This window comes from Carcharodon carcharias, chromosome 11 (genome assembly GCF_017639515.1).
Source record: "Carcharodon carcharias isolate sCarCar2 chromosome 11, sCarCar2.pri, whole genome shotgun sequence".
NCBI lineage: Eukaryota > Metazoa > Chordata > Chondrichthyes > Lamniformes > Lamnidae > Carcharodon > Carcharodon carcharias.
Window position 1 is genome coordinate 47,494,637 of NC_054477.1, and position 27,643 is coordinate 47,522,279.

A 27,643-nucleotide genomic window follows, 5' to 3' on the forward strand; every position below is an offset into this window, starting at 1 on the left:
AGGTGTTATTTTTTAAAGGCATACCTGTACCGGGGGCGGTCATGCCCGACAGAAATTGGGCTTCGGGGCCTATTGTAATAACAGAGCAATTTTTGGTGCTATCACCAGAGGTAGCTTGCACATTTGCTGAGTTACAGTTTAGGCCACTTGCACATTTTTTGTGGTGGCCTCTGTAGTTGAAGGTGCATAAAGACTAAGTAGTGCTGAGCAAAGCAGTTCCTGTGCCTGCTCTGTTCCATGCCTATAACACCAGGTTCAAATGGCTACCAATCACACCTGGAAGTCGCCTTCACCTATACTGGAGGTAACTCATATCACAAACGCAGAACATTACAACATCCGACTAGTCTTCGTTGCCCTGTTTTATGTTTGTAAAACAAGTGCAATGAAGACCAATTTTCCCCCATGTTGGTTCATGCTGCAATCCAGGCTCTGAATACACAACCACTGTTAACCCTTCAGTACTGCGGGAGAATTGCATTAAATGGATGAGACATTAGACGGAGGAACCAGCTGCCTGCTTAGGTAGACAATAAAAATCAAGTAGAACTATTCTAAGACAACCATAAGTTTGCCGGGTGTTTCTCTCATAGTCAACACGACCAAAACGGATTAATTGGTCACTTTCTCAGGCTGTTTGTAGGACCTTGATATATGCCTGTATAACAGCAGCAACACTTTAAAAGTAACTAATTGGCTGTGATGCACATTGGGACATCCTGAGCAAGGTGTTGCAGAAGTGCAAACTTTTCATTTTCTTTACACTGGTAGCTAATTAGTTACTTTATTGGGTATTTTTGTTTTTAGCGTTATCTGACCTCACTGCTCAAAAGAGACAAACTTTAATGCTCAGCAGCTCAAAAGAATAATGTTTTAGTTAATTGGGAGGGGAAGGACAAATCCTACATGTAGCATTTGTCAACTATTAAAACTAAACAACTGGATAAACCTGCATTTATCCAGTATCTCATATCTTTCCAGATGTCCCAAGATACTTCAAACAATTCAATGAATTATTTTTCTAAAATACAGTAAGTCATATAAGAAAATGCAGCAATCAAATTGGATACAGCTCTACACACCATTCCATCTACCAAAAGCTAGTTGGCAACAGGAGCTACCTAAAATTATGCATCAAATAAAGTGTTGTAGTTTTGGATAAACCTTTGATTTCACTGGTGCAGTATACTAGAACTTGAAAGACATCCATGCAGAGAAATTGGTACTCACTCTTCAGAGGGATATTAGAAAAAAGTCATGGATGCAGGATTCCAAGACACTAATAGATTTATAGTTTCAACTGAAGTTTGATAACTTCACCAAACACAAAATAAAATTGCTAGTACAGAACTTGAGTACTGCTAGAAAAAAAAAAGACATGTTGTCGAAGATTTCCGTATTGCATTCATCAGGACAAATGCAAGAATGAAAAATTATTTCAAAAGGAGCAACAATTTATACTGCATGAGAACGGGTTGCTGATGGGTTGGCAAGTCGATTCTGGTCAGTCGAGGCGTTGTGTGGAGAATGCACCAGGGAGCTATTGTCTCCCACACTTCTGTTTAATTCAAAAAAGGGACAACATCTGGACTGTTACTTTTTTTGCAGAGGAATAGTTGACAAATGCTACATATAAAATTTGCCCTTCCCCTCCCAATTAAAAACTGTTCTTCCCCTCCCGTGTAGAAATATATGCAACGTCTAACCAGTGAAGGTAAGCCACATTGCGAGTCCGACTGATAATCTTAAACTGGTTGTTAGCATAATTCTTAGCGCAGTCGAGATTTCTGAACATGTGCTGTCCAATCGTGGAATCACAACAACATTAGATATTACATTCTGAGTTTTGCTAGCATGGGCTGGTTGAGTATGATCAGTGCTCTGCCTATTGTGAACAGCTGAAGGGATGTGCTGTTTGATACGATCTGAAGTCCCAGGAATGCATCAGCTCCCTGCCGTATGCTCCATAACGTCTAGGCTAATCAGAGTCAACTTGCCAACCAATCAGCACCCTTTTCTCATGTAATATAAATAGATGCTCCTTTTTGAAATTTGGCATGCTTGTCCTGATGAGTGCAAGGCAAGGCTTTGACAGCATGTCTCTTTTTTCAGCAATACAAAATAAAATGTTATGATTCTACTGCCAAAACCTGAAGCTACAATGCAACATGGTGTAACACAGATAGAATGTGGCTCCCAGTGCAAAATTTTAAAAGCCACCAGATGACATAGATCAAAAAGATGTACAAAGGTTTTGAGGAATACAAATCTGCATTTATAGTGTTTAAATGTAGAAAAATGTCACAAACCACTTCACAGAGGCACAAAAAAATACAGGTGCTGAGCCTACGGAGGTGATATAAGTAGGGAAATTAAAAACATGATCAAAGGGATAGGTTTTAATGAGCGCCTTAAAGAGGGCAGAGTTGTGCAGGGAAGGATTCTAGGCTGTGAGCATAGGTGGCTGAAGACATAGGTCAAAAAAGGTTTTGGGAGGGGATTACAGAAATAGTAGCGGTTGCATTAGGATTTCAGCAGAAGATTGCCTGAACTAAGGGTGGAGGCAATTGAGAAGGAAGTAGGTGACCTTTGTGATATAAAAACAAAAAGTGTTGGAAATAATCAGCAGGTCAGGCAGCATCTGTGGAGAGAAACACAGTTAGTGTTTCAGGTTGCGATGTCCTTTCATCTGTAACTGACCTTTGTGAGAGATAGTTTATGGGCTCAAAATCTCAGCTTGAAAAGGGCACTGGCTGCTAACAGTCTGCTTCAACCCCGAGAGTGAATAAGAGGAGGATGCAATTGGTAAGTTACATTGTGGACTGAAACAATGTCATGTTGTCCAATCTCAGGCTTTCTATATTTGTAGCCTGCATCAACATCTCAAGTGGTTATTGTCATACTTTTGTGCAAATAAATTTTAAATAACATTTAGATTCATCTTTACTTTGGTCAGCTTTGAAAAAAAAATGCTTGTCCTTCAAAGGAATTCTGAGTTGAAAATGTAGCACATTACATTTGTTAGCAGTTCAGTTTGTCTGAATTAAACTGTATAAAGGATACTTAGGTAACTCTTACAAAGATTGCTTTGTTCTTGCTGAGAAATATGATTACCCATTAATTTGAAAAGTATCTTCAATAGGTGGAAGGGTGAGCTGCGGGGGGGGGACACAGAGAGGCTGTTGCAAAGGGATAGACAGGTTATGTGATTGGGCAACAAGATAACCGATGATTTATGACAAAGAGCATAGCTGAGGTATTAATTGAATATTTTGCATCAGTCTTTATCAAGGAAAAAGACGCTATCCAGGCCATGGTGAAAGATAAGGTAATTCAGGCACTGGAAGGGTTTAAAATTGAAAGGTATTGGATAGGCTATCTGCACTTAAAGTTGATAAGGCACCAGGACCGGATGAGGTGCATCTAAGGAAATGGAGGAAAGTTGCGGAGGTAATAGCCATAATTTTTCAGTATTCCTTAGACTCAGTGGTGGTGTCAGAGGGCTGGAGAATTGTCAATCTTACATCCTTGTTCAAAAAAGGGTGTAAAGATAAGTCCAGCAACTGCAGACCAGTCAATTTAACTTCAGTGGTGGGCACATTTCTAGAAACAATAATTTGGGGTAAAATTAATAGTCATATGGGCAAATGCAGGTTAATTAAGGAAAGCCAGCATGGATTTTGTAAGGGAAAATTGTATTCAACTAACTTGGAGTTCTCTGAAGAGATAATAGAGAGCATTGATGAGGTCAACGTTGTTGATGTGGTATACATGGACTTCCAAAAGGCATTAGATAGAGTGCCACACAACAGACTTGCAAGCAAAGTTATAGCTCATGGAATAAAAGGGACAGTAGCAACATGGATACAAAACTGGCTGGGTGACAGAAAACAGAGTAGTGGTTCATGGGTGTTAAATGGACTGGGCGAAGGCTTGTAATGGAGTTCCCCGGGGGGTCAGTATTGGGACCCTTGCTTATCCTGATATATATTAATGTCCTAGACCTTGGTGTACAAGGCATAATTTCAAAGTTTGCAGATGATATGAAACTTGTGAACTGAGAGGATGATAGTAAAGAACTTAAAAGGGCATAGACAAGTTGGTGGAATGGGCGGAGAGGTGACAGATGAAGTTGAATGCAGAGAAATGTGAAGTGATTCATTTTGCTATGAAGAACACGGAGCGACAATATAAATTAAGTGTACAATTCTAAAGGTGGTGCAGAAGCAGAGGGGCCTGGACATATATGTGCATAAGTCATTGAAGGTTGCAGGACAGGTTGAGAGAGTGGCTAATAAAGCATTATTATCTGAGGCTTTATTAATAGGCGCATAGAATTCAAGAGCAAGGAGGTTATGTTGAATAAAAGCAAAATATTGCGAATGCTGGAAATTTGAAACAAAAACAGAAAATGCTGGAAAAACTCAGGTCTGACAGCATCTGTGGAGTGGGAAACAGAGTTGTCGTTTCGCGTCTGTATGACTCTTTGTTTTTGAGGTTGTGTTGAACTTGTGTTAGGTGTTAGTTCGGCCTCAGCTAGAGTACTGTGTCCAGTTCTATGTGCCATACTTTAGGAAAGATGTGAAGGTATTATAGAGAGTGCAGAAAAGATTCAAGGCCATAGTTCCAGGGGTGATGAACTTCAGTTATGAAAATAGATATGGGGAAGCAGAGTCTATTTTCCCTGGAGAAAAAAAGGATGAGGGGAGATTTGATAGAGGTATTCAAAATGATGAGGGATCTAGACAGAGTAGATAGTGCAAAATTGTTCCCACTTGTGAAAAGATCGAGAACTTGGAGGTACAGATTTGAAGTAATTGGCAAAAGCGATATGATAAAAAAGATTTTTACGGGGTAAGTGGTTAAAGTTTGGAACGGAATGCCCGAAAGTGTGGTAGAAGTAGGTTCAATCGAAGCATTCAAAGGAGAATTCGAATGTTATCTGAAAAGGAAGAATGTGTGGTGTCATGGGGATAAAGCGGGACAATTGCTCATTTGGAGAGCAGGTGTAGACACGATGGGTCGAATGGCCTCCTATTGCGCTGTAACAATTCTGTGATGGAGTATAACATGGGAAAGTGTGATGTTATTCACTATGGTTGCAAGAATCAAAAAGCAGAATATTTTTTAAAGGTGTGAAATTTGTAAATGTTGATGTTCAGAGACTTGGGTGTGCTCGTAAAAGGGATGCAAAAAGTTAGCATGCAGATACAGCAAGTAATTACAAAGGCAAATGGCATGTTGGCCTTTGTTAAAAGGGGATTGGAGTATAAGCATAAAGAAGTCTTGATACAATTGTACAGGGTTCTGATGAGACCACATTTGAAATACTGTGTGAACTTTTGGGTCTCCATACTTAAAGAAGGATATACTTGCATTGGAATTGGTACAGCAAAGGTTCATTACATTGGTCCCTGGGATGAGAAGGTTGTCCTATGATGAGGGACTGAGTAAACTGGGGCTATATTCTATGGTGTTTAGAAGAATGAGGGGCAATCTCACTGAAACAAACAAGATTCTGAAGCGACTTGATATGATAGATCCTGAAAGACTGTTTCCGCTGGTTGTGGAATCTAAAACACGGGGGCATGGTCTCAGGATAAGGGGCCAATCATTTAAGACTGAGATGAGGGTAAATTTCTTCACTCAAAGCGTTGTGAATATTTGGAATTTTTGTGGATGCTCCATTGTTGAACACATTTAAGGCTGAGATTTTTGGTCTCAGGGAATAAAGAAATATAGAAATTGGCAGGAAAGTGGAGTTGAAGCCCAAGATCAGTCATGATCACACTGAATTGCAGAGCAGGTTTGATGGGCCCCATGGTCTATTCCTGCTCCTATTTCTTGTGTATTTGATCATAAATTCTAGAAGAAAAATTCAAAGGGACCTATTTGGCTGCTTTGCTTTGATTAAACTTTCCAACCATATCTTGTCTCTACTACTTTCTTCTGTAAATAATTGCATTTCAGAATAAACCAGTTTAATGGTTTGGCTTATTAAAAAGGTGTATTCTGAAATGACCAGACAATGAAATCCGATGTACTATTAGGCAACAGCAGTTAGCATAATTTATCCTGCAGCGCATTATAGCTCTTACTCAATACACAGAAGACTAAGTTTCACACAAATACACAGAAATCACAGCATGGATTCAGGATTCTGTGCCAATGTTTACCTTCCACACAACTCCAGACAAACAGTTCTAAGCATATTTCCCTTTCCTATCAGCCATCTGTCCAATCTACTCTTGAATGCTGACCTAGTTTCTGCCTACACCACTAACTTTGGAAGAAAAATCCATCACCTTACAATTCAGTGCAAATACATTTTTCTTGATTTCTGATCTAATCTCCTATCTATGGCCTCTCATTCTAGACCCCTGAATCACTGGCAGCTATCTACCCTGTCTCATCTTTTTACAATTTTGAACAGTCTTATAAATTGGTCTAATGAAAAATACAATTTTTGAAGTTTTATTACCCAGTCTTATTACCCAGAAATTTTGCCTTAATACCTCTGAACCTGTACCAAGACTATCTATCCACTTCCATTCAGAATAAAGTTACTGCTGTTATTTTTACTTACTGACATTGAATCCAAACAACCACTTTTTTGCCCATTCTTCCATCTTATCAATATCCCTTTGCAGCTTCCTCAGGTGGTCTAAAGGATAAATTATACCTGCCATTTTGGTATCTTCTTCAAATTTCAAGATCATTCCCTCGAAGCCTATATCCAGATCACTGATATATATAGTGATTGGTGTAGCCTCCCAGAACTGAGCCCTGTGGGACATCACTATTCTCTTCCACCCATTATGAAAAAGTGGCCTTGACTTCTACTGTTTTCTCTCTTCTAATCAATTTTATTCTAGCTTTCTATCCTCTCCTAATTCCACGTCATTTTATCTTCCCTAATAATGTTTGTATAGTACTTTGTCAATTGCTTTCTTAAAGTTTATGTTCATTTATCTATTGTATTTGGACCTGCAACACCTCAATTTTAATTATTGTTTTCAAATCCTTCACCCTCTCTCATCTTCTCTACTTCTCAACCTTCCAATATATCATAATTCCTCAACTCTGCCCCTTGAACATTCCCAATTTTAATTGCTCCATCAGTGGTGGCCTGCCTTCAGTTATTGAGGCATCCTCTGGATGCCTTTATTAAAGGCGTTATATAAAGCTTAGAACATAAGAAATAGGAACAGGAGTTAGCAGGAGTTGGTCAGTTAGCTCTATGACTTTGCTCTACCATTCAAGACTGTAGCTAATCTTCTGCCTTTATCTTCATTTTCTCAGACTGTCCTCTACTTCTTTCCCAAGAGCAACAAGCAGACTGCCGTGGTAGACCCATCATTTCAGCTTGTTCTTATCCAAAAGAACTTGAAATTCTCTTCATGATTTCTTCTTTCTCCTGTATTCAGATTCTTCCAAAGCCCTTTGCCAATTTAACAGTTTACAGTTTCCTGGCATTAACTGTCTCCTAGTCACCTCTACATCTCCAATTCCCAACAGGATGGCCCTGAGGGCCCTCCGCTTCTTCAGTGAACAGCTCTGGCCTTCCTTCCTTCCTAAGCGGGGATGTTCGCTGATGATTGCACAATGTTCAGCACCATCCGCAACTCCTCAGATACCGAAGCAGTCCATGTCCAAATGCAACAAGACCTGGACAATATCCAGGCTTGGGCTGACAAGTTGCAAGTAACATTCATGCCACACAAGTGCCAGGCAATGACCATCTCCAACAAGAGAGAATCTAATCATCGCCTCTTGACATTCAATGGCATTACCATCGCTGAATCCCCCACTATCAATATCCGGTGGGGGGGGAGGTGGTTACCACTGACCAGAAACTGAACTGGACTCGTCATACAAATACTGTGGCAGGTCAGAAGCTAGGAATCCTGTGGCAAGTAACTCACCTCCTGACTGCCCAAAGCCTGTCCACCATTTACAAGGCACAAGTCAGGAGTGTGATGGAATATTCCCCACTTGCCTGGATGAGTGCATCTCCAACAACGCTCAAGAAACTTGACACCATCCACGACAAAGCAGCCTGCTTGATTGGCACCCCTTCCGCAAACATTCACACGCTCCACCAACGACAAACTGTGACAGCAGTGTGTACCATCTACAAGTCAAATCCACCACCGCTACCATCTAGAAGGACAAGGGCAACAGATACATGGGAACACCGCCACTTGGAAGTTCACCTCCAAACCACTTACCATCCTGACTTGGAAATATATCACTGTTCCTTCACTGTCACTGGCTCAAAATTCTGTATCTCCCTCCCTAACAGCACTGTGGTTGTTCCTACACCACATGGACTGCAGTGGTTCAAGGCGGCAGCTCATCATCACCTTCTTGGGGACAAATGGGGATGGGCAATAAACGCTGGCCTAGCCAGCGATGCCCACATCCACATCTTGATCCATCCCAGTTCTTGTAAGGGTACCACTCTTTTCTCCCAGTTTTCTGTCTCTATCAGGTCTATTACCACTCCCCTTTGGCCTTGGACCATTTTTTAAAAAATTAATCATGGCTGCTTTCCACACTATCTGAGCCTTTTGATCTTTCTTCCCCTCTCTGCCCACCCAGTTCTCAATCTTTCTACTTGCATAGAAATGGTCACATTTCCAACTTCTTCCAGTTCTGAGGAGAGATTACTGACCTGAAAAAATAACTGCTTCTCTCTCCATTGAAGCTGCCTGACCTGCTGAGTATTTTCAGCATTTTCTGTTTTCCACATACCATATTTGTTACCTCAAAAAATTCAGTGAGGCTTCTCAAGCACAATCGCTCTTTTGACATCTATGCCCTTTTCCCCTCAACCAAGAAGTCCCCTCCACTGTGGTTGACAGGGCCCTTGGCCACATTCGTCATATTTCCCACACTTTTGCCTCATACCTTTCCTCTCTCTCGGAAGCAAAACAGGATCCCCCTTGTCATCATCTTCCACTCCACCAGCCACCACATTCAACATATCATTCTCCATCATTCTGCTACCCTAAGAGCAATGCCAACACCAAACAATCTTTCCCTGCCCTTTCAGCATTTTGAAGAAACCTCTGCAACACATTTGAACACTCTACCATTTGCTTTGCTTCCCGTGGTACCTTCCTATGAAAGCGCAGAAGATGCAACATCTGTCCTTTCACTTCCACCCTCCCCACTGTGCCAGGCCCCAAAAGTTGAGGTCATTCTGCCTAACTGCAACAGAGATATACTTGTATTTCTTTCAATTTAATATGCAGTATTTGCTGCACATTATGTGGGCTTTTCTACATCGGTGAAATCAATTGCAGATTGGGTGATTGCTTTACTAAACACCTATGCTCAATCTACAAGCATGACTAAGACATTTGTCATTTTAATTCTCTGCTCACTTCCACTGACCGTTCTGTCCTCAGCCTCCCTCACTCATCTAATTAAGGTCAATGGAAGCTCAAGAAACAGCACCTCATCTCTCCATTAGTTGCTTTATATCATTGAGGACCCTTCACTGATTTCAACAGTTTCAGATCATAATCTGCTTCCATTTTTTCAGGAAGTCCGTGCTGGTAATGTTTCTGCTGTTGCCATTTACAGCTCTTTTAAAATCACCTTTTTCTTTCTTTACTTGTACTATTACCACTCCGCTTTGGCCTTGGACCATTTTTAAAAAAAATAATCATGGCTGTTTTCCACACTATCTGAGCCTTTTGATCTTTCTTCCCCTCTCTGCCCACCCAGTTCTCAATCTTTCTACTTGCATAGAAATGGTCACATTCCCAACTTCTTCCAGTTCTGAGGAGAGATTACTGACCTGAAAAATTAACTTCTTCTCTCTCCATGGAAGCAGCCTGACCTGCTGAGTATTTTCAGCATTTTCTGTTTTCCACATACCATGTTTGTTACCACCTCAAAAAATTCAGTGAGGCTTCTCAAGCACAATCGCTCTTTTGACATCTATGCTGGCTGCTTCTATCCATTTTTGCTTTGTTCAAATAATAGATAATTTCTTCTTAATGATTCTTAAAATTTTCCATACCACAGGTCTTAAACTAACTGGCTTGCAAATACCCAAATTAGTCATGCCTCCCTTTTATAAATGGTTAACACATATATCACATTCCAATCCTCCAGTTCACATATACACTCAACACACCTGTGAAATATAATTTATTGGACCTCAGCAAATTCTTTCCACATCTCCCTCCATATTCTAGCAAGTATATCCATGGGTCCTGCCACTTAGCTTTCCTTTATCACAACTAACATATCCAAAATGTCTTAGTCATCATAATATTGCTCATTCCACTTTCAACCACTAAAGGATTCACTTTTTCTTTCTTCTGGCAGAAACCGGTTTAGAAGCTTCATGGGAAGCCTGTACTCTGATTCACATGTAAATGGTCAACCTTGGTGTTTCCTGCATTAAAATAAAGCTACTATTTAAGAATTTCCCAAATTGTTGTTGCGCTTAATAAATCAAATCACCTTAAATACTGACTCCCTCCAGCACTGGCGCACAGTGGCAGCTGTGTGCGCCATCTATAACATACACTGCAGCAACTTGCCAAGGCTCCTTCAAGGGCACCTTCCAAAACCTTGACTTGTATCACTAAAAAGGACAAGTGAAGCAGGCACATGGGAACACCACCAACAATTTCCCCATTAAGTCACTCACCATCCTTAATTAGAATGATATTGTTGTACCTTCATTGTCACTGTGGAACTTCCTCCCTAATAGCATTGTGATGTACCTACATCACATGGGCTGCAGTGGTTCAAGAAGGCAGCTCACCATCAGTTTTTCAAAGGCAATGAAGGATAGCCAGTAAATTTTGGCCTCATCAGCAATGACCACATCCCAAAAACAAATAAACTATAAGGTTCTGATAGAAACGGGTTACAAGAAATGGCTCAAAGTTTTGAAGGCTTAAATACCATTACCGCATGATAGACCATAAGACCATGAGACATAGGAGCAGAAATTAGGCCATTTGGCCCATCAAGTCTGCTCCGCCATTCAATCATGGCTGATAGGTTTCTCAACCCCATTCTCCCGCCTTCTCCCCACAATCTTTGATCCCCTTACCAATCAAGAACCTACCTATCTTGGTCTCAATGACCTGGCCTCCTCAGCCTTCTGTGGCAATGAATTCCATAGATTCACCACTCTCTGGCTAAAGTAGTTTCTCCTCATCTCTGTTCTAAAAGGTCTTCCCTTTACTCTGAGGCTGTGCCCTCGGATCCTACTCTCTCCTACTAATGGAAACATCTTCCCCACGTCCACTCTATCCAGGCCTTTCGGTATTCTATAAGTTTCAATCAGATCCCCCCTCATCCTTCTAAACTCCATCGAGTATAAACCCAGAGTCCTCAAACATTCCTTATAAGTTAAGCCTTTCATTCCTGGGATCATTCTCGTGAACCTCCTCTGGACCCTCTCCAGGGCCAGAACATCCTTCCTGAGATACAGGAACCAAAATTGTTCACAATATTCTAAATGTGGTCTGACTAGAGCCTTATAAAGCCTCAGCAACACATCCCTGCTTCTATATTCTAGTCCTCTCGAAATAAATGCCAACATTGCATTTGCCTTCCTAACTACCGACTCAACTTGCAAGTTAAGCTTAAGAGAATTCTGGACTAGGTCTCCCAAGCCTCTTTGCACTCCAGATTTCTGAATTCGCTCCCCATATAGAGAACTATAATTGTCTACATTCACTTCCTTCAAAAAAATATGGCCAAGCGACAACATGCATTTACATACCACCTTCAATGTAGCAAATGTCCCAAGGAGTCTTAGCAAACAACATTTAATAATAAGCCACATCAGGAGATATTGGGGAAGATTGTCAAAAGTTTAGTCAAAATAGCAGCATTGAAAGACCTTCTTAAAGGAGAGAGGATAGAGAGGCAGAGAGGTTTAGGAAGGGAATTCCAGAGCTAACAGCCTTTGCAGCTAAAGGCTCCAAGAGTGCAGTGATTAAAATCAGGGATGATCAAAAGGCCAGAACTAGAGGTGTGCAGATATCTTGAAAGATTATAGGGCTTAAGAATGTTAAAGCCAGGGAGGGGTGAGGCCACGGAAGGATTGAAAACAAGGATGAGAATTGTCAAGTTGGGGTGAAATTGGACCGGGAGTCAATGTGAGTCAGCAAGTACAGGTGTGGCAGGTAAGCAAGACTTGCGTGAGTTGCGATGCAGGCAGTAAAGTCTTGGATGAGCTGAATTTTATGGAAAACTGGAAGGCTGGCCTAGAGAGTATAGTCAAGCCTAGAAGTAACAAAGACATGGATGAGGGCTTCAACAGCTGAGGCGATGTTATGGAGGTAGAAGTAGGCAGTCCTGGTAATGGAAAAAATATGATTATATTCTAATATTCAGTACTAAAATAAACATGAAAGTTGCTCTTAAGTCAACAGACATCCTAGTTATAGCCACTTGTTATTTAATTACTAATTGCACACACAGTAATAAATTAAACAAAGAATTTTGTTCTAAACACCTCTAATTTCTTATCCTTAAACAAACTTCTTCCATAATTCGAGTAGCTCAAAGATCTCAATGTTGAACTACAAATCAGATGGTTGGACAGAGGCATCTGACAGTGACTTTGGTGGAAGACTTTCGATATGTTCTCACCTGCATACCTGGATAGTCTACAATGAACAACAAGTTTTAAACTAAATCTTGTGAATACTCACTTTCTCTTTCCCGAAAGAATTTTAAAAATAATTTGTTTAATTCCACATGCCCTAATTATTGAGCTTACCTAATGTGACCTGTTTGAATCAAACCACCTGATTAACTGATCTTACAGATGAGTCTCTGGCCTAAACTAAATGCAAAATGATATTCAGAAAGGGAAAAATGGAAAGGGAAGAGTAGTATACAGTGAGATCAGAAGAATAAGCCCGTAGTTTCATTTTCTATCGTGAGTTTCTGTAAATAAAGCTTACTCTGGCCTCTCATTGATGGTTCCCAGTTTTGCTAGTAGCCTAAACAGCCTCCCATTTTGCACCTCCTGCAAGACAGAAAAAACAAATAAGTTAAAACAGAACTGAATCAATGTACAGCCAAACCATATGCTCAAGATACTGTCAAAATGTAACCGGTGCTCAGTTTCGGTTCCACCGGACCACTTGGCTCCAGACTTCACTGTAATCTTGGTCCAAACATGGTCAAAAGAGTTAAATTCCAACAGTGAGACGAGAGCGATTACCCTTGACAGCTAGGCAGCAATGAAATGAGTGTGGCATTAAGGAGTTCTAGTAAAACTGAAACCAAGGGAATCAGGGGAAAACTCCACTGGCTGGAGTCATACCTTGCACAAAGGAAAGATGGCTTTGACTGTCAGAGATCAATCATCTCAGCCCCAGGTCATCACTGCAGGAGCTCTTCAGTGTAGTGTCCTAGTCCCAATCACTTCAACTGCTTCAATGTCCTCCCTTCCAGCAGAAGGACAGAAGAATGGATATTCTTTTATGATTACAAGTGTTCAGTTCCATTCATAGCTCCTCAGATAATGAAGCAGTCCATATCTGCTTGCAACAAGACCAGGACAACATTCAAGTTTGGGCTGATAAATGTAACATTCATGCCACACAAGTGCCAGGCAATGATCAGTTCCAGCATAAGAATATCCAACCAACTCCCCTCAACATTCAACAGACTTGCTATCTTCAAAATCCCTACCATCAACATTCTGGGAGATTGCTATAGATCTGAAACTTAACTGGGCCAGCCACATAAACACTATGGCTACAAGAGCAGATCAGAGAGTGGGTATTCTAGAGTGGGTGACTCACCTCCCATCTCCTGAAGCCTTTTCACCATCTACAAGGCATAAGTCAGGAATGTGGAAAACTCTCCATTTGTCTGGATGAGTGCAGCTCCAACAATACTCAAGAAGCTTGACACCATCCAGGACAAAGCAGCCTGCTTGACTGACACCCCATTCATCAGCTTAAACATTCACTCCCTCTATCACCAATGCACTGTGGCTGAGTGTGCACTACCTACAATATGCACTTCAGCAACCTGCCAGCACCTCAACAGCATCTCCCAAGCCTGCCATCTAGAAGCATAAAGGAAGAAAGCACATGGGACCATGACCACGTCCAGTTTCCCCTCCAATTAGATTCATAAGAACATAAGAAATACGAGGAATAGGCCATACGGCACTTTGTGTCTGCTCAGCCACAGAAGATAATGGTTGAATGTCAACCTCAACTTCCCGTATCCCTTAATTCTCTTAATTGTTCAAAAATCTATTGATCTCAATCTTGAATATATTTAATGACTAAGCATTCACAGCCCTCTGCAATAGAGAGTTCCAGAGAACAGCAGCTCTCAGAATGAAGAGGCTTCTCCTCATCTCAGTCCAAAACGGCTGACTCCTTATCCTGATACTACAGACCAAATTTCCGCAGAGTCGGGCTGATTCCAGGGAACTTTAAAAATGGCGAGTGGGGCTCTGATTCTGAAGTCCTGCCCCCATTTCTGACATATCACATTATTGCCAGCAGAGGAGGGGGAGGTAGGAAACATGAACTCAGCAAGGTCATTTGAAATTAGTGGTGAGTTCAAACAGACTCCCCATTTTTTGCTGTTGTAAGAGCCTTAACTACAGTGTGGGTGCCATGAATTTATTGAGTGGACATAAACACTTGTGAAAGGTTGGTAAGACCTGTTAAAGTGTCATGATCTGAATTTTAAAAAAATCCTCAGCACTTTAAACATGAAACTATCAGTTAAAAGACACCCTCTGCTGGAGTGCTTTAATTGACAGGCATCTGGTGTTAGAACAAGTTCGAAAAAAATGAGTTCCATCTGCTCCTGCAGTTTCAATAGATTCTTTGTTGACAATTCCCAAGTGCTGTTATTACAGTCAAAGTCATTATATATGCTTGGCTATTTCAAAAGCTACAAAAGCATTTATCTCATCAGTGGTGGTGGTGGTGGTGGTTTGGGGGGGTGGGGGGGGGGGGGGGGGGGGGGGGGTGGTGTTGTCTGAGTTCACATTCTGATTGACAGTTTAAAGAGGCTAATAAAGGGTTAGCCATCTTTGATGTGGCTACTGAATAGAACTTTGTTTATAACAGATCGAATACTTGAGGGGATTTAAAATATTTGAATGGGCTTCATGAATGAGAATTTTGTTCAGTATTAAGTACATACTACTGAGAGCTCTGTTGAAGTTCGGTTTTGTTTTCATCTCCACATAGCAAAGATCTGCCCATAGTGGATAATGGGTGAGTGGCTATGGAAGTAGTATGCAGGCAGAAATTGGCATGGAGGGGGCACAGGAAGTGGATAGGGATGTGATAGGTCATGAGGGTTGGGGGCCAGAGGCCTACCAGCTTCTAAAACAACTGGGACAAAAGTCCCAGGGAACTGAAGCGAGCCTTCTAACCAGCCCACAGTGGCACCTGCCCGCCCCCGTGGCTGCCTACAATCTGTTTCCAGGGTTGGCAAGCCAGACTCTATTCCATCCCTGCCTCTCCGGAGTGAAAATTGGATGCAACGGGGCCCATTAAACCAAGGCGGACCTACTGAGTTGGGAAATTTCCCATCTTGACCTACCCACCTTGATAATGACAATCCAGCCCCGCTCCCTCTAGTTCTTGACTCTCCAGCCAGGGTGAACAGCATCTCTGCATCCACTCTGTCAAGCCCTCTCAGAATCATAACGTTTCATTCAGATCACTTTCCATTCTTCTAAATCCCAGGGTACAGGCCCATTCTACTCAGTCCCTCCTCATAGGAAAACCCCTGATCCCAGGAATCAATCTGGTGACCCTTTGTTACATTCTGTCTAAGGCAAGTATATCCTTCTCTGGGTATGGAAACCAAAACTGTACACAGTAACCCAGGTATAATCTCAACAAAGCCCAGTACAATTACAGCAAAACTTTCCTATGCCAAACCCATTGCAATAAAAGGCAAAATATGACCTGCCTTCCTAATTGCTTGTTGCACCTGTATGTTAACATTCTGTGTTTTATGTATAATGATACTCAAGTCTCCCTGAACATCTACATCTAATGGTTTTCTACAATTTAAAGAATAATCTGTTTATCTATTCTTCCTACATAAAGTGAACAATCTTTCGCTTCCCTACATTACACTCCATCTGCCACCTTCCTGCCCACTCACTTAACCTGTCTATATCCCCTTGTAGATTCCTCGTGTCCTCCTCACCTAGTTATTTTCTTGCCCAGTTTTTATCAGCAGCAAATTTGGATACATTATAGTGGAAATGACCCATCTATTTCTACATTGTTTTTCTCCTTTAACCAATCCTCCATCTATGCTAATATTACGCAAAAGCCCATGAGCCTTTATCTATATGTAACAACCTATATGTGGCACCTTATCCTTTTGAAATCCAAATATTCTTCATCCACAGTTACCCATTCATCTACACTGCTAGTTATATCCCCAAGAAACTCTTAATAAATTTCCCTTTCCAAAGACCATGAAGACCTTGCCTAATCTTATGATTTTCTAAGATCCCTGATGCCAGTTCCTTAATAATGGATTCCACTAATTTCCCAACAACCCGTATCTGGCTAATTGGCTTGTAGTTCACTGTCTGCTCTATCCCTCGTTTCTTGACTGGTAGCGTTACATTTGCTACCTCTCAATCCACCGTTCCAGAATCTGGGGAATTTTGGAAGTCACAACAATGCAGGCACTATGCCTGCAGCCACATCTTTTAGAACCCTAGAACATAGGCCAACTGGTCCAGGAGATGTGCCAGTTTTTAGTTCTAGGACTTTCCCTATATTTTTCTTTGCTAATACTAATTACTTTAAGCTCCTCAGTCACATTAGACTCTTGGACCAGAATTTTCCCGTCCCAAATAAAACATACATACAAATATATGAATTAGGCAGAGTAGGCCACTCAACCCCTACAGCCAGCTCTGCCTTTCAATAAGATTATGGCTGATCTGATTGTAACCTCAACTTTACATTTATGCTTACCCCCAAGAACCTTTCAACCCCTTGCTTATTAAAAATCTATCGACCTCTGCCTTAAAAATATTCAGACTTTGCTTCCACCACCTCTTGAGGAAGAGTGTTCCAAAGACTCTCAACCCTCGGAGAAAAAGATTTCTCCTCGTCCCTTTCTTAAATGGGTGGTCCCTTATTTTTAAACAGTGACCTCTAGTTCCAGATTCTCCCACAAGAGGAAGTATTCTTTCTGGCCTGAAAGATCCCCTGAGGATCTTATATGTTTCAATCAAGTCACCTCTTACTCTTCTAAACTCCAGCAGATACAAGCCTAGCCTGTCCATTCCAAGTATTAGTCTAGTAAACCTTCTCTGAACTGCTTCCAACGCATTTACAGCCTTCTTTAAATACTGTACACAGTACTCCAGATGTGATCTCACCAATGCCCTGTACAACTGAAGCATAACCTCCCTACTTTTGTATCTAATTCCCCTTGCATTAAACCACAACATTCTGTTAGCTTTCCTAATTACTTCCTGACCTGCATACAAATCTTTTGTGATGTATGCATGAGGACACCCAGATCCCTCTGCAATCTCTCACTATTAAGATAATATGCTGCTTTTTTATTCTTCCCTCCAAAATGGGCAATTTCACATCTTACTACATTATACTCCATTTGCCAAATCTTTGCTCACTCACTTAACCTATCTATATCCCTTTGAAGCCTCTTTATGTTCTCTTCACAACTTACTTTCCCAGCTATCTTTGTGTCATCAACAAATTTAGCAACCATAACTTTGGCCCTTCATCGAAGACATTAAATAAATTATAAAAAGTTGAAGCCCCAGCACCGATCCCTGTGGCACACTGCTCATTACATCTTGCCAACCAGAAAATGACCCATTAATGCCTGCTTTCTGTTTCTTATTAGTTAGCCAATCTTCTATCTATGCTAATCTGTTACCCCCCCTCCCACACCATGAGTTTTTATTTTCCTCAATAACCTTTGATGTGGCACCTTATCAAATGCCTCCTGAGGATCTAAGCTGAGTATACCCACCGGTTCCCCATTACCTCTTCTAACAACTGCAGTAGGTTGGTTGAACATGATTTCCCTTTCACAGAACGATGATGACTCTGCCTGATTACCTTGAATTTTTCTAAGTACCCTGCTATAATATCTTTAATAATAGCTTCTAACATTTTCCCTTTGACAGATGTTAAGATAACTGGCTTTTAGTTTCCTGATGGGAACAGAGGCATAATGACAAACAAAATGACCATCAAATGTGCCAGCTGAAAATCCCGCCCTCTGCCATTTTCCCAAGGACAGGAGAGGAAACAAGCCCTGAACAGTCCCGTTGCTATTAACAACCCCAATTGCAGTGTGGCCGGCTCACTAAGAGCCTGTCTCCAGAAAGTTTTCTGATTTTCTGTGAGGCAGCCAGGGTTCAGCAGCGGTCAGGTTTTTTACCAGATGCATGAATGCGGGAAGGTATAATTTAAGTATTTCCGATTGTTTTATAGTTTCAATTTAGACATCTTCTGAGATTAACAGTTCTGAGGTTAAATTACTTAATTGGGGGTTTTATGTGCTCTTGTATGCAATCCAGCTTTTTGTGTTTATAGATACCTGACTATTTATGTGGCTCCTCTCAAGAGTCAAATTGTTGATTTGGAGGAATTTGTGCACTCTTGAATGCATTCCAGCATTTTAAAACATTTATAAACACTTGACCATATTTATACATCCTCTCCCAAGATTCAAATTGTTTATTTGGGCGATTTATGGGCTATTGGATTCAATCCAGCTTTTGTAGTAGGACTTGAGAGGTCATATATTTATAAAGTAGATAAGGGATGGGTGGAGGGTGCAATATATTTCAATTTTAAAATACTTTTCAATTACTTTCAAAAATTCTTTTGAATTCATTTAAATACATTTTGAATCCTTCCAATACAACTCAACATTAACCACATGTCCATTAGAATATATGGGTCGATGTATACGGGGATAGATGGAAAAGGAGGCAGGCCTTTTAACCAGCTCTCCAACATTGGCCTGCCTCCACTCCTGTCTTGGATCTGCCTAACTGGGCAACAGACCCACTTCCAGGCCAATTAAAGGCCCCAGAAACTGAAAAACCGCGCTTCTCGGTAGCCTGATGTAGGAATGTGACTTGCGTTTGGTCCCACTCCTGATTCCTGCCTCCAGCAGGAAAATTTCAGCCTTGGTTCCCCACTATTTCAGTTTTTTTCTGTCTTTTATGTAAAGACAGACAAAAGTTTTTGTTAAACATCTTTATCATTTCCTTATTTTCTATTATAACTCCCATCTCAGGAACCCATGTTTACTTTTGCTTCTTTCTTTTTACATACTTGTAGAAGCTCTTACAATATCCTTTCAAATTTCTTGCTAATTTCTCTCTCGTTCTATTATCTCCCTCTCAATTTTGGGTCATCCCTTGCTGGTTTTTAAAACTCTCCCAAATCTCAAACTTACTATCCTTTTTGCAACATTGTAAGCCTCTTCTTGTAATTGAATACTATCCTTAACCTCTTTCTTTAGACGTGGACAGATCACTCAATGGAATGCATATTTGTTGAGGAGTAAGGAATATTTCTTCAAATGTTTGTCATTGCTTAGCTACAGTCATACTTTTAATCAAAGTTCCCAACCTGCTCTGAAGAAGTCGTACGGACTTGAAACATTAACTCTGATTCTCTCTCCACAGATGCTGTCAGATCTGCTGGGTTTTTCCAGCGTTTTCTGTATTTATTTCAGATTTCCAGCATCTGCAGTATTTTGCTTTTATTCCCAATCTGCCTAGCAAGTTCACCCTTCATACCCTTGTAATTGCGTTTATTTAGCCCATCAGTCTCAAACTCTTTGTGAAATTCTGTCATATGATCATCTTCCCCAGGGAATCCCTTATTGCTTAACTCAACAATGGAACATACACCAACCTCTGAGGTGGAGAATTCCAAAAATTCGCAGCTATGAGTGAAGAAAATTCTCATTTCATTCCTAAATGGTTGTCGTCTTACCCTAATACTGCACGTCAGTGTTATAAGATCATAAGAAATAGGAGCTGTAGTCATCTATTTGGCCTATCAAGCCTGCTCTGCCATTCAATAAGATCATGGCTGATCTGATTGCAACTTTAACTCCACTTCCCTGCCTGTTCCCATAATCCTGGACTCCCTTGTAGATCAAAAATCTGTCTAACTCAGCCTTGGACATATTCAATGATCCAGTTTCCACTGCTCTTTGGGGAAGAGAATTCCAAGACTAATGACCCTCAGAGAAAAAATTCCTCATCTCCATCTTAGATGGGGAACTCCTTATTTTAAACTGTGCCTTCTAGTTCTAGATCCCCCAGAAGGGGAAGCATCTTCTCAGCATCGAAATTGTCAAGCTTTCTCAGAATCTTGTGTGTTTCAATAAGATCAGCTCTCATTCTTCTAAACTCCAATGAGTATAGGCCAGATCTGCTCAACCTCTCTTTAAAAGGCAACACCTTCACCCAATAATCAGCCTAGCAAACCTTGTGACCTCCTTCAAATGTAAGTATATCCATCCCCTCCACCCTTAAGTAGGGATAACAAAACTATACACAGTGCTCTAGATGCACTTTCACCAGTGCAACAGTTGTCTCAAGATTTCCCTACTTTTATACTCCATTCCCCTTGCAATAAAGGTCAACATTCCATTTGCCTTCCTATTTACTTGCTGTATCTGAATGATAACATTTTGTGATTCATGGACAAGGACACCTGGGTCCCTCTGTACTGCAGTGTTCTGCAGTCTCTCTCCAATTAAATATTCCACTTTTCTATTCTTCCTGCCAAAGTGGACAAGCTCATATTTTCCCACATTATACTCCATCTGCCAATTATTTAACCTATCTATATCCCTTTGTATCCTCCTCACAATTTGCTTTCCTACCTAACACTGTATCGTCAGCAAACTTGGCTACAATACAGTTGGTCCCTTCACCCAAGTCAACCCCTCAGTGTCTACCCATCTAGCCCTTCAGAATCTTTTATATTTCAATGTGATTGCTTCTCATTTTTCTAAACATGAGAGAATATACCCAATTTACTCAGCCTCTTATCATAAGACAACCCTCTTATCTGAGGAACTAATCTAGTAAACTTTTGCTGTGCCACCTTCAAGGCAAGTATTTCATTCCTTAGATATGGAGATCAAAACTGAGCACAACACTCCAGGTGTGGCCTCACCAATGCCCTATATAATTTAAGCAAGACTTGCTTTTCCTTGTACAATAAGATCCCATTTTAAGTTGCCCTCTTAACATTGTTTCATTTTTAAGTTGTTTACTCTTTCGGGCCCATTTCTCCGATTTACGTCATGATTTCTGTTTGTAATGTTGTCACTGTGCGCGTAGCTGCCAGCATCATCATCACGCACTGGCTTATTTAATGTTGATCTGTCAGGTCCCGTAACCAATCAGCGCTATTGTGAAGAGAGTGAGGTGTTTCCCTGCACTTGAAGTAACTTTGATTTTAAAAAAATGCTGCAGGAAAGTTTTGATGAAAGAATATCCAAACCAACATTTTTTTGCAAGCAAAAAGTTGAAGCCTGGGCCGTTCATTTGTGTGAAGAAAAGGCCCTTTTCTTGACTCTGCGAGCTGATTTCAGTGATGGAGCCCCAGATGTGCCTGCTGCGTGTGAGGCACGGAAGCCATTTTAAAGTCTGAGAGAAAGAGCGGCATTTGCTACTATACACAGGTAAAGTTGCCTTCCTTGTCTCAGGGCTCATTAGGGTGAAAAATACAGGGTGCACAGTATTTACTCTTCAGCAAGCTGACTCTGCAATCATCTAATTAAGTTTGGAGCCCCCAAGTTGGGCCCTTGTTCAAGTCTACAGTACGAGCACCAACAGTGTCTTCAAAAGATCCTCCAAATCCAGTGGCAAGAAAGGAGTGCAATGCAAGATCCTCCTTCAAGCCAACATGTCCAGCATCAAGGCATCACTCAAAGCCACCACCGCTGAAACAATTCAGGGATGTCCTCAATGCATCCTTGAAAAGGCCAAACATCTCCACCAACTCATGATGAGACTGACCAAAATGGGAGAGGGTTCATTTGGGAAGGCATCAAACACAGACTTCACTGAGAACATACAGAGGCTAAGATCAAGGCATTGGAGAGAGTGACAAAACCTCCAAATGACTCAATAGCTGACTTAAGTAACACCTGCCCACATGTGGCAGAGTCTGCAGACTGCACATTGGAAGTATCAGCCATCTCAGAACCCATTGTGCCGGAGTGGATGCAAGTCATCCCTAAACCCAAGGCACCACATAAGAGAGACTGATGAATGTTATCTAATTTGAATTTATACAGTATTTCCTGTATATTTAATCATTTATTTTATTTTGCAAGTTATTTCAGCTTGGAATGCACAGTACTGCACATGCATGGTGCAGTATTTCAACTTGTACATTGATTTTTTTCCCGGTAAGAAATGTCCAAAGGAACCCAATTGCAGCTTTAACATTGATTCCTACGGGAACCCATGATTCACTTAAAGATTTTCAGGAATGCAACCACAAATAAGAGAAGACGTAGTGTACTCTAAATCCCCTGCAACAAAGGCCAACATGGCATTTGCCTTCCTAACTGTTTGCTGTACCTGCATGCTAACACATTATACACCATCTGTCATTTTTTTGCCCAGTCACAATCAATCTATATTGTTTTGCAGCATCTTTATGTCCTCCTCGCAGCTTACATTCCCACCTAGCTTTGTATTGTAAGCAAACTTGGATACATAATGTAAGGTCTCTTCATCCAAATCATTTCGATTTCAAATAGGAGGTCCCAGCGCTGATCCATGCTGTACTCCATTAGCTATAACCTGCCAACTTGAAAATGCCCCATTTATCTCTCCCCTCTGCTAACGAATCCTCCATCCATGCTAATATATTACCACCAACTCTATGAGCACTTATCTTGCCTACTATCCTTTTGCATGGCACTTTACTGAATGCCTTTTGGAAATCCATGAATACTATACTTACTGGCTCCCTTTTATCTACCCTACTAGTTGCATCCTCCAAGAAGCTTTAATAAATTTGACAAACATGATTTCCCTGTTGTAAAACCACACTGATTCTGTTTGATCATACTATAATGTTCTAGTTGCATTGTTAAGACTTCCTTAATAATAGATTTCAGTTTCTTCATGACTGATGTCACGCTAACTGGCCTGTTCCCAACCTGAAAAGTTTGGCATAACTTGTGTTCAACGGCATTCATTTGCTCTCATTTGATATCAATTGTACTCAACAGCAATCATTTAGCTATCATTTAACATTACATGCACTGTATCTGACGTCAATGTCATCAATTGCCCCAAACCACAGCACTCAAACATGTGATTAACAACATCAATTAAACATTTGGACACCAAAAATGATCATTGAATTTATTTTCCATATTTTTGAATTTCCATACCTTCAAATATCACAAAACTGAGCTATCTTAGAAAAAGGAAACCGTGGTTTGATGAGTTTTTAAAATGTTTTTCTTTATAACCTATAACTCATGCAGCACATTCCCACCATGGCACCCACCTACCTCCTCCCTCAGCTGTGCCCACCCACCCTCCAGGATTACAGCAGTTCTCTTACATCAACCCCTCCAGAGCAATTATCTCCCCCACCACCCCTTGCTGAGCAACTTTCACCGCCCCCAAGCAATTTTCTTCTAAACCCACAACCCAAAGCAATTTTCTTCCACCCCCTCAAACTTTCAAAATTGAAAGTTTTCATGTAGGCAACATAAGGCAGTGTGAGGTCATATGAACAAAAGCTTGGTTAAAGAGGATAAGTGGGTTTTAAAAATTCAGGGAAAATTATGGACGCCCCAGATTGCAGAGGTTCACTTCCTCCCTCCCCCTCTCCTTCTCTCCCCTCTGTTCCCCCCTCACTTCCCTTATTCCCCTCCCCTTCCCCCCCTAATATCCCTCCCCCACTTCACCGCTTAATCCCCTTCTCAACCTCACTCCACCGTGCCCCCACCACCAACTGAAGATCTCCGTTTACAATGCTGGCTGGAAACCGGAAGTAGTGTTTTCTGGGGCGCCCCTGTTAAGATTTGAAGTCAAAGCGGCAACAACGCCACGGCAACAAGGTACTGGGGAAGTCTGAGGCATGGAGAGAGTTCAGAAGACCTCAAGGCCCAGAAGGTCGGCGAGGCCGCAAGGGCTGGGGGAGGGTTTGGAGGAAGGGGGGAGAAAAGAGGCTGGAGGGAGGGGGAGAAAGAAGAGGCTGGAGGAAGGGAGGGAAGAAAAGAGGCTGGAGGGAGACGGCAAGAAGAGGCTGGAGGGAGAGGGCAAGAAAAGAAGCTGGAGGGAGGTGGAGAAGAGGCTGAAGGGAGGGGGGAGAAAGAGGATGGGGGGCAGGAAGAAGATGGGGTGGGGGAGAAAGAGGCTGGAAGTGAGAGAAGGGTAGAGTTTGGGGACTGGAGGGAGAGATGTAGGAGAGTTGAGACCCTGAAACTGTAGGCGGGGTTGGTGGGGAGAATTTAGACCCTGAGACTTGAGGTGGGAGGGGGAAGAGTTTAAACCCCGAGAACTGGGGAGTAGGTGAGTGGAAAGTATAGTCCCTGAGATTAAAATTAAGAACTGATGGGGATCAGGTGATAGTCCCAAGCGTATACTGTATAGCGGAACAATTTTTTTGGGCCAAGTGAAAAACTGAATAAATTCAGGTATTACTTAAGTAATTCATTGCCTTGTATTTTTCAATGCAGGTTGCTGAGTGCATTTGATAGCTATGAGCGCGCTGGATAGCTTTGAGTACGTATGGATATACCTTTGAGTACACTTGATAGCTTTGAGCACACTATCAAATTTGATATCTAATTCATTCCAAATTAGAACTACTGATATCAAATTGTTATTGAGAGCAAGCTTGAAAGCAAAATGTTAAAATTTTCAGGTATTTTATCTCTTTCTGTTCTAAAGTAGTGGTACATTTGTTAACTTCAAATCTGCTATAACTGTTCTAGAATATAGGAAATTTTGGAAAACCATAACTAGTGCATCTACTTCTTTTAGAACCCTAAGAAATAGGCTGTCAGGTCCTAGGATCTATTCGCTTTCAGTCCCTTAGTTTCTCCAACACTTTTTCCTCTTTGGTAATAATTACTTTAAGTTCCTCACTCTTATTACCCTTTATTTACCCTCCATTTCTTGCACATAATTTGTCTTCTGTTGTGAAGTGTGAGACAGAATTTGTTCAACGTTTCTGCCATTTCCTCATTTCCCCTGATAATTCCACCTGTCTCTGCATTGAACAGATCAGTGTTTACTTTCGCTACTCTGCAAATACTTGTAAAAGCTTGTAAAAGTGGGCACAACCAAATTAAATTTTGTCAAACTGTAGATGGAGGATTGTCATTAAATATAACACAGCTGAAATTTGCAATATTTTCTATTTGTTGTCTGCTGGTTGTCCAACAAAACTTCAACACAATGGCTAGATTTCTTTTCTCTGTCTTTCTAGGTTTAGTGTAAAAACTTAGTTTCTTTAAAGGATTTAAATAGCGCCTTTCATGACCAGCAGACATCCCAAAGTACTTTACAGACAATAAAGCTCTTCTTGAAATGTAGTCACTGTTGTAGTGTAGAAATTTAAAAATGCTTAGCAGTGACAACACAGGAAATAAGTATTTTTGACAACAAACTGAAGATGACGTAAATCTTGCAGGAAGTGAGTGAGTTACAGGGAGTTCAGCTAAGTTATCCGGAGTATTAAGTGATATGTCTGCAATGTTGAACCAAGGAGATCAGTGCAGAGAGCTAGCTTTACACCTATATCAGATGCCTCAGAGGGAAAACATTCTGCCAGAAACACCATCCTCATAGAAATTACATCAAGATTAAACTGTCTTTTACTGGAACAATGCCATCGTGAATTTAAATCACCAGGACTCGTTCAATAGAAGCACTGTTATGATCAAGATTTTCATTGTGGGAGAGCTTCCAACACTTGCCTAGCCCGTAAAGAGCCAAAAATTGAGATATATGAGAAATATCTGATCACAAGTGGCAAGTAACATTCATGCCACACAACTGCCAGGCAATGACCATTGTTACAACCAGTCCCCGGGCAAGGTTCCCCCAATTTGTTATGATCCTGGGTGAGGTACCCCAATTTGTAATGCTACCAGGTGATGAGGGATAAACTAGTTCCCCTTCTTTATTCAACCCCATCCATTGGTCGCAACAAGATTAATTTAAAAAGGATCCCTTCCCTCGTGGATACCCTTTTCCAGTCCAAATACATTTAGAAACATAGAAAAATAGTAGATTCAGCCCTTTAAGCCTGCTCCGCCAATCAATATGATCATGGCTGATCCTTTATCTCAATGCCACACTCCCAATCTCACCCTCAATGCCCTTAGAGCCTAGAAATCTATTTCCTTCTTAAGTATATTCAGTGACTTGGCCTCCACAGCCTTCTGTGGTAGAGAATTCCACAGGTTCACCAACCTCTGAGTGAAGAAGCTTCTCCTCATCTCAGTCCCGAATTGCCTACCCCATATCCTGAGATTGTGACCCCCTTGGTCTAGACGCACCCCCCAGCCAAATGAAACATCATCCCTGCATCCAGTCTGTCCTGCACTGTCAGAACTTTATATGTTTCAATGAGATCCCCTCTCATTCTTCTAAACTCTGGTGAATACGGCTCAATCTCTCTTCGTACAACAATCCTGCCATCCCAGGAATCAGTCTGGTGAACCTTCGCTGCGCTCCCTCTATGGCAAGCATATCCTTTCTTAGGTAAGGAAACCAAAACTGCACACAATACTCCAGGTGTGATCTCACCAAGGCCCTGTATAGCTGCAGTTAGACAACCTTGCTCCTGTACTCAAGTGCCCCTGCAATGAAGGCCAGCATACTATTTGCCTTAACAGCTTGCTGCTCCTGCATGCTTGCTTCCAGTACAAGGACACCCAAGTCCCTTTGTACATCAACGCTTCCCAATCTATCGTCATTTAAATAATACTCTTGTCATTCTGTTTTTCCTACAAAAATGGATAAACTTCAGACTTATCCACATTATATTGCATCTGTCATGTATTTTTCCACTCACTCAACTTGTCGAAATCGCCTCGAAGTTTCTTGACGTCCTTCTCGCCACTCACATTCCCACTTAATTTTGTGTCATCAGCAAACTTGAAAATATTACATTTGGTTCCCTCATCCAAATCATTGATATATATTTTGAATAGCTGAGCCCAAGTACTGATCCCTGTGGTACCCCACTAGTCACCACTCATTCCGAAAAGGACCCATTTATTCCTACTCTGATTCCTATCTGCGAACCAATTCTCAATCCATGCCAATATATTACCCCCAATCCTATGTGCTTTAATTTTGCACACTAACCTCTTATCTGGGACTTTATCAAAAGCTTTCTGAAAATTTACATTTTAAAAGGAGCCAATTTAACCAGACTTTCTTAAGTTAAAGAAAGAGTTTATTAGTTACTAAAACGCGAAAAAAAAAATCAAAATGCAACACGTACACACAGATTAAAAATGAGAAGTGAGCCCAGAAATAAAAGTTAAAAAGATCTACGAATCAGTCCTTGGCTGATCCTTGAGGGATAGATGATGAAACGTTGTGGCCGTTAAGTTG

At 41.2% G+C, this 27,643-nt stretch overlaps 1 protein-coding gene across 2 annotated transcripts in view; it reads right to left on the reverse strand.

Annotated features, from left to right (window-relative positions):
- pan3 (poly(A) specific ribonuclease subunit PAN3) overlaps window positions 1–27,643 on the reverse strand; it is a 203,791-nt gene that overhangs the window by 6,953 nt on the left and 169,195 nt on the right. For both annotated transcript variants that reach the window (XM_041198817.1, XM_041198815.1), the window contains one exon: window positions 12,957–13,021. In XM_041198817.1, coding sequence (XP_041054751.1) covers window positions 12,957–13,021 — 65 coding nt within the window. The remainder of the gene's footprint in view (window positions 1–12,956; window positions 13,022–27,643) is intronic.